Source organism: Tamandua tetradactyla, chromosome 18 (genome assembly GCF_023851605.1).
Source record: "Tamandua tetradactyla isolate mTamTet1 chromosome 18, mTamTet1.pri, whole genome shotgun sequence".
Taxonomy (NCBI): Eukaryota; Metazoa; Chordata; class Mammalia; order Pilosa; family Myrmecophagidae; genus Tamandua; species Tamandua tetradactyla.
The window spans coordinates 73568975-73577009 of record NC_135344.1 but is presented as its reverse complement, the minus strand read 5'-3'; the positions used below and the strand labels follow the sequence as shown (position 1 = coordinate 73577009).

The window sequence follows — 8035 nt, the reverse complement described above, 5'->3', positions numbered from 1 at the left end:
CAATGTGCTGAATTTCCAAGGGAGAGTGAAAAAAAATCAAGGTTGGAAAATAGCGGGCAGTGAGACTTCAACCTCCACCAAAGGAAATTCTATCCTTTCCTATCAACAGAAACATTGCCACATTGGCTTTGACTATTTTGTGAAAAGGACAGAATTTATATTTACAATTTACAATAAAGGGGCATTTGGCACCTACTCTTGTTATACCTGATCTTCTTTATGACAACAACAGAAAAACTCACAAGCTATAGACAGCTGAGTCAATGTTTTCAGAATACATAATTACTTTAATTCTGTAATGGCTGCCTCCAGTTTGTCCTTAATGGCACCACAAATCTCACCCACCTTTTCTTCCTTTTTATAAAACTGAAAGGTTGGTATGCAAAAGATCTCGCAGTCTTTAATAAGCTCCTCACACTCATCAGCATCCACTTCTAGGAATACCACATCGTCGTACTTCACAGACAGGGTGTGGAAGAGGGGCTTGATGGTCTCGCAAGGCCCACACCACGTGGCTGAGAAGTCCACAGCCACCAGTCTCTCACCAGCCTCCTTGAGAGCAGCCTCGAAGTCTTCCTTGCCCTGGATGCCTTTCACCCTGTCTCCTTCCAGGGGCTCCATTGTTAGTTTTGTGAGCTGCAGGACATCACCTTCCGCAGGCTGGGTGGTTTGTACTGAGGGCTTCAGGATGTCACCTTCCTCAGGATGGAGTGTGTCTGAGGGCTTTAAGATGTCACTTTCCTCAGGTTGCATGGTTTGTTCTGAGGGCTTCAGGTCATCACCTTCTTCAGGTTGGGTGGTTTGTTCTGAGGGCTTCAGGACATCACCTTCTTCAGGCTGGGTGGTTTGTTCTGAGGGCTTCAGGACATCACCTTCTTCAGGCTGGGTGGTTTGTTCTGAGGGCTTCAGGACATCACCTTCTTCAGGTTGTGTGGTTTGTTCTGAGGGCTTCAGGATAGCACCTTCCTTGGGCTGGATGGTTTTTTCTGATGGCTTTGGGGCATCACCTTCCTTGGGCTTGATAGTTTGTTCTGAGGGCTTCAGGACATCACCTTCTTCAGTATGGGTTGCCAGTTCTGAGGGTTTCAGGACATCACCTTCCTTGGGCTGAATGGTCTTTTCTGAGGGCTTTGGGGAGTTGCTCTCTCTTGTCCAAATGTTTTTTTCTGAGGGTTTTGAGACATCACCTTCCCTGGGCTGGATTCTTAGTCCTGAGGGCTTTGGGATGCCACCTTCCTTGGACTGGAGCATGTCTGTGGGTTGAGGGATGATAGTCTCCTTTGCGGGCAGCTCAGGTATCTCGGGGACCACAGCCTTTTTCTGGACCTGGATTTGGTCTGAGAGCTCTGGGACCAGGAGGACAGTATTGCTGGAGCAAAACTGTAATGGGCTTCCTGAACAAAAAAAGTAAACCAATAGAGCAAAAAAGTCAGATGAAGGAAAAGAAGAAACAAAAGAATTCTGATTGTACACTTCAAGGGAGACTGAAAGTCATTCATAGTGATCACAAATGAAGCCTGATAAATCATGTATGACTTTGAATGATCACGTTCAACAGAGGTCAAGCCACATGTCATTACTTAGATCCTTTAGGTAGTATTTTTGTTTCCACGATGGTAGATTTTTAACTTTGGGTCAATATTGCTGACTGTTGCCTCTACGCCTGGGTCCCTGAGACAGTTCTCTTCCCTCCCCCATACCTTTAGAGTCACCTTCATAGGTTTCTTCCTGATTGTCCAGCTTCTCTTCCTGTTCTTCCAGTGCTCCAATTTCGCCATTCTCCATTTTCAGTTCTCTGCCTACACCCACACCTTATCCATCAGTTATGTCTCAGAGTGAAGACAAAGTTGTACCCTCCACCTTTTCCCAACCTAGCATCATAAGTAACGCTGTGTATTTGTGGAGCACGTCACAGCCGATGGCCTATCTGTAGTCACAAGACTAACATCCAAGCACTTCATGAGAGCTCCAGCACAGAGCCTGGGCTCAGTCCCCTGGGAAGCACCCACGGCCATTGTTCACACATCACCTCAACACAGCGAGGTCAATGCCATTGTGACCACCCCTGGTACGAAGGGGGGAAAACTGAGACTCAGAGAAGAGATGTAGCTTGCTCAAGGTCACAGAGCTGGTAGGTGGGGTAGGCTCTAAAGCCCAGGCTCTGAACTGCTTTGGTAGGTCGAAATCGACTTTCCTACATCTCACTCCAGGATTCCCTAGGGCTGACTTTCTCTTCGATGACTCACCCGCCACATGCATTTACCAAGGAGAGCTTGTTAGCCACCAGATAGTAAGATGGCTGGCCAAAGTATGCCAAACTCCTGCCACTCTGCCTCACTCCCAGCCTCCCTGCTCTCTGAGCCCTGGTCTGTAACCCCCTCTCATGCAGGCACAACTGGTCACACCTGTGCCCGTTCCTCCTCTCCTCATGCTAACCATTTACTGGAGGGGCACAGTCCCCTGTGGCTAATTTTGTTACCATCAGCTTCATTTACCTCTTCCCGTGGAATCTGAATCCACATACCTTTCTCCCAGGAAGATTTCTTTAAGTCAGTTCAAAATAATTTGCTTGTTTCCCACCCTCACTCAACACAGCACATACAGTTCAATGCTCCAGGACAATGTGGAATTTTTGCTTTCTCCACATACACTCGTCTGCTTTAGCTCCGTGCCAATAATTTAAATGTTGAAGTCAAGACGGTTGTTTAAATGATAAGAGCGCTACATGATCTGTATCTTATGATGTTGGTTCAATGATCTGGATTTTTATATCAAAATACATTTTCTTATCCTTTGTCGTTTTATTTACCCTTGATGGAGATGGGGAGAGAGATTTGGTCTTCGTAAATCCATATTTCTCAATTACATCAATCTTATTCCAGGGAAGAGCTCATGTTTCCACTTTGCTTTCTCAGATACTGCCAAAGAAGGCTCTGCCCTCTCTCACTGGGGGAGCTTTGAGCAAAGACTGATGAAGCCTTTGTAACTAATGTTTAAAGGGCAGGAGGCATTGCTTCTTAGCCTTTTGGCTGAGATCAAGTGTAAAGGAAGGTCTCCTGCTTTCCTCACTCTCGAATGTAAAGAACTTCTTCAGCTGAGGGGCCTCTCGTGTCTTTATCCTCAGTCTTAAAGCAAAGGATAAGGGCAAAGATCAGGTTCTGTCTGTTCACTGTTCACCACCTTGGCCAATGTTCTGAGAAAGGAAATAGTAAAAATTCACATAAATCCTTAGGAGTGGATTTTATTAGCTTCAAAAGAACAGCATCTTTGGACCTTGGCTTACTGGTAAATTAGCTTCTCTCTCTCTGTACCTTGTCCTGTACAGGGGTTCCAGCTTTTTGGAAAGGAGCAGAATATGAAAGAAGGAGTCCCTAAGTGAGAGGAAGAAGCAAAAACGTTGCAACCCCCACCCCCGATAGAGTGTGGGAAGGAGGGGCAAGGGGTCCAAATGGAGAGCGGAGGCAAGAGGATGGAAAAGGTGGCCTGGCCTACCCTCTCCAGCAATACCTTGCATGGAGGCTGGTCTACCCTCTCCAGCAGACACCTTGGTACAGGACCAGTCTACCCTTTTCAGGGAACACCTTGGCACAGGGTCTGGTCTACCTTCTCCAGAGGATATCTTGGCACGGGGGTGGTCAGATGTATTCAGATGGATGCAGAGGGGCCTCGTACTCCACCTGGAAGGCCAGGAAGAGCCCCATGTGCATCTGACCCCACGGCTCCCATACCGCACAGGCCCCAGGGCAGCAGGGGCCACCAGCAGCCGGTAAGGCTGGAGATGTGGCCTGGGGCCTGGCAGGGGCAACCAGAGATCCCAAAGCCCTGCACCCCCGAGTGGGGCTATGAGTGTCCTGGAAAGACCAGTGTTAGAGATTCAATTATGTCCCCCCCAAAAAGACATGGCCAAGCCCTAACCCCTAGGCCTGTGAAAGTTAACTCGTTTGGAGGTAGGTTCTTTGGAGATGTTACGAGTTAAGATGAGGCCAAGATGGATTGGAGTAGGTCTTACTTCAATATGGTTGGTCCTTATAAGGAGAGAAAATGTAGACACAGAGAGACAGACGGCCATGAGGTGGAAAAACAGATTGGAATATGCCACAAACTCCCAGCAAGCCACCCCTGAAACCCTTCAGTTTCAGAGGAAGTGTGGCCTGCTGACACCCCGACGTGGACTTCTGGCATCCAGAGATGTGCGATAAGATGCTTGTGGTTTGAGCCAAGTAGTCTGTGGCAGTTGGTGACAACGGTGCTGGCAACCTAAGACAAGTGGAGGCCAAGAGGAGGGACAAAGAAGCCACTGAGCAGGGGAATTTATGACCAGGAGCAATGACTAGGACCCCAAGCTCCAGACGTGAATGACACAGGGGTCACCAGTCCAGACCAGCTGCTTCACAGAGGCCATCAGCTCGGCTTCGAAAGTCCACATCACCCTTTGCAGCCAGACATTACGGGGAGAGGGAGGGAATTGGCAAGACGGAGCAGTGACCACAAAGAGTATTTTTTTAAAGCTGAAATTCCACAAATGGGAGATTTAATTCCAGGTTCCAGCCTTTCACCACCCCTTCCCCAACCCCGCTGAGATAAGACTCACGAGGAAAAGTAGATCCAGTTTAGAAAAATGCTAAAGCTGCATCGTCCATGCACATCTGAGTAAAAGTGAGGATATCTGGGACCCTGTTACATTTATACTGGAAGGTCTTATTGTGCTTCCTGTTTGACTGAGCAGTACCGATTATTTTGACTCTTCATTCTGCAGTTCAGATGAATTCCAGGCACTTGACTTGACATAAAATGTATATTTTTTTCTTTCAGCACAGGCTCATTGCCAAATTGCTCAGGAACCCTGTCTATTGGGATTCTGTCTTCGGAATCAGAAACAACCAGCTATTTCAGGCAGAGAACCATTTAGGTGGTCACAAAATGGCTGGAAAAGCTGGCTTTAGCTGAGGCTTCAGGAATGATTTCTAGAAAAAAAAAAAAATGAACCACACCGTGGCACTGGCCTGCCAGGGAAGCTGTGCCATCCCCTGATCTCAGGCAAGTGGGATAATCAAAGCTCAACGGCTGGAACTGTTGGCTTCAAGAACTTTCTGCTATCGCTCAGCCACTGCTACAACTTTCCTCCAGGTGAGAGATGATTGCTGGGATTCTGCCCCAATGCCCCACCTCTAGACCTCAACAGGAACCTGCAGGGTTGCAACGGTGGGGGTGGGGTGGGGTGAGGATGGGAGGTCTCGATCTCCTGCAGGCTCTTCTAATCAGTGGAATCTAATTTGCCTCCAGAACCAGCTGCAAGGGGGTCAAACGACGCGGCATTCAGCTGTTGGGCTCTGCACACTGGAAGGAAGCTGGAGGAAGCACTGAGGGGAAATTCATTTCTACCACACACACCAGCTACATTAAGCATTAGTTGTTTTATGCATTTTGGCCTGCATAATTTTTTGGCTTTATAGTGACAAAAATAATACACGTTCATAACACTTAAAAGTGGAATAGAGATAAGGTACCTCTATTAAATTGTGATGCATAGTCTTCATCTCTTTTCTAAGCTTTTCAAAAGCGATACTGTTTTGTAATCTTTTTAAAGGATGCATTTAGAATATTTTCCATGTCAAAAAGTTTACCTGTAGCAGGGGGCAAGCAAACTTTTTCTGTAAAGGGTCAGATAGTAACATGTTTGACTTTGAAGCCACATGTTCTCTGCTACAAGAACTCAGCTCTGCTGTTGTACTATGCAAGCAGTCACAGGCAGTTCATAGGCAAATGGACTGTGCTTCAATAAAATTTTATTTACCAAGACAGGCAGTTGGCCAGTGGGCCATAGCTTGCTGACCCCTGACCTATGGAATTTTTTTTGTTGTTTAGTTAGTAATGGGTGTCAAAAGCACAAATGAGGGCGGGCCACGGTGGCTCAGCTGACAGAGTTCTCGTTTGCTGTGCTGGACACCTGGGTTTAATTCCCCGTGGTTCCCCATGCAAAAAAAAGCACAAATGAGTTCAATTTATTTTTTGAGTTTTTGACTCTTTCTCTGGGGATATTATCCTTATGGAAATAGATTTATGAAAAGAATCATTTTAATGACTGTTTCATGACCCTCAAATAGATGAACTATAATTTATTTAAATAAATTTCTAATTATGGACATTTAGTTGGCTTTTAATTCTTTGTTATTATAAATAATATCATCATAAACATATTATGGTTGTATCTTTTCAGACATTCCTATTTCTTAGAATACATTTCCACACACAGCATTCCTAGATCAAGCAATGGGCCTTTTTCAGGACTTTTAATAGATATTATCAAAATGCTTCTAAGAAATCATTCCAATTTTAACTATCAGCAAGGTGTGAATGAACATTTGATGGACAAAACAGTTATGTCATTAGTGTATTAATTTTCATTTCTTTATTAAGTTGAACTTTTTTTTATTTGTTACCAATTTGTATCTCTTCCTTTGCAAATTGCCATATTAAGTTCTTTGCTTAACATTTCTTGAGGCGAGTGGGCCAGGGTAGCTCAGCAGGCAGAGTTCTCACCTGCCATGCCAGAGACCTGGGTTTGATTCCCGGTGCCTATTCATGTAAAAAAATAAATTAAAAAAAAAAATTTCTTGAGGCATCTTTACATAAGTTTTAATGTCCTTAACTTTTGCCAGTTATTGTCATTTTTTTCTCAATCTCTTCTTTAATTTTGCTTATAACACTTTTGGAGCAATATAGGAATGCTTCAATTTTTATGTAATTAAATCCATCAGTCATCTCTTTAATGATTTTTACTCCTAGTGATATATTTATATGTAAACTACTAAACTCTTGAGTCTGAGCACAATAGATGGCACTAAAACAATCCAGGATGCAATACAATGAGAATTCTAATGCAATGAGAAAATAGTTTAAGATGAAGTCAGTCTGTAATTTCTTCCTTTTGCTGTCTTATTAAAGAGTCAATCATCTCAGAGATAAGTTAAAGTGATTGTGTATACACATTGAGGACTTTTATTTTTTTCTATAAATGGTTATCAACATTCTCACCAATGTCCTGTGGAATAATAAAAGCATTTTCTCAAACTATAAACTATTTTGGTTATTTAATGGATAGGGCACGTGAGGTGAATGGAAATTTAGTATGACTCACCACTAAAACACAAGCAATATACAAAACAGGGATGCTATAGAATTCTGCAAGAAAGGAGTCCTACTAGAAATCATATTTTCCAGTTTAAGATTTGTAGGTGAAAGGATTCTGCCATAATTTCCATGATAACTGAAGCAGAAGAGGCTATCTCCTTTACCTCTCACGTTCTTTCCTATCTTTGCTCCAGGACAGAAGAAGTTCTTTTAGCATAACAATACATTTCTTTATTTTTTTTTATTGCTGATGGGGATTGACTCATGTCCCACACAAAAGACATGTTTGGGTCCCAACCTCTGGTCCTGTGAGTGTAAATCCATTTGTAAATTGCATCTTTGTAGATGTTATTAAACTGTGCCCAAACTGAATGAGGGTGAAACTTAATCCAGTATGACTGATGTCCTTATAAGGAAAAAAATAAAATTGGACACAGAAGAGAAAGTCATGGTGGGGGCCCGAAAGTAGGAGTCAATGGAATCCTGAAGAGAAAGAAGAGGACATCACCATGTGAGGGGAAAGCCAAGGAACCCAAGGATTGCTGGGTTCACATGGCTACTGACCCAGAGAGAAGGCAAGCCTTCCAGTCTCTGAAACTGTGAGCCAACACATTCCTGTTGTTAAGCTGCCAGATGGTGTGGTATTTGTCTTAGCAACTTCAGAAACTAAGACATTTGACAAAAAAAATACAACAGATAGAATTTTGGGAAAAAAAGAAAACAACCCACAACCACTCATAATCTCACCATCCCAAGTCAGTCATTTTAATTTTTGAATGATCATTTTCCTGTTTCTGTCCAGATACATACAGCTGTATTCAGTGCACAAGTTCGTATTTTTCCATTTAAACTTATATCTTCTAGGGGTTGTATAATAACACTTCTTACCGATGTACTCATTAGT

At 43.7% G+C, this 8035-nt stretch overlaps 1 protein-coding gene and 1 long non-coding RNA gene across 4 annotated transcripts; one reads left to right on the top strand and one right to left on the bottom strand.

Annotated features, from left to right (window-relative positions):
• Positions 1–260: 260 nt before the first annotated feature.
• On the bottom strand, positions 261–2047 carry TXNDC2 (thioredoxin domain containing 2). 3 transcript variants are annotated; one of them, XM_077135985.1, is made up of 3 exons: positions 1701–2046; positions 783–1394; positions 261–695 (listed from the first exon to the last, which is right to left on the bottom strand). In XM_077135985.1, exons 1-3 carry the CDS (start codon positions 1783–1785, stop codon positions 283–285), a joined length of 1110 nt encoding a protein of 369 aa, XP_076992100.1. In that variant the 5' UTR covers positions 1786–2046; the 3' UTR covers positions 261–282. The 3 variants fall into 3 exon arrangements, with proteins under 3 accessions (XP_076992100.1, XP_076992099.1, XP_076992098.1); XM_077135984.1 differs by having other exon boundaries at positions 261–1394; positions 1713–2047; XM_077135983.1 differs by having other exon boundaries at positions 261–1394; positions 1701–2045.
• Positions 1546–6138, top strand: LOC143662337 (uncharacterized). Its single transcript, XR_013165296.1, has 3 exons — positions 1546–2131; positions 4813–5127; positions 5284–6138. It is a non-coding gene; the product is annotated as an uncharacterized LOC143662337 (long non-coding RNA).
• The last annotated feature ends 1897 nt before the right edge of the window (positions 6139–8035 follow it).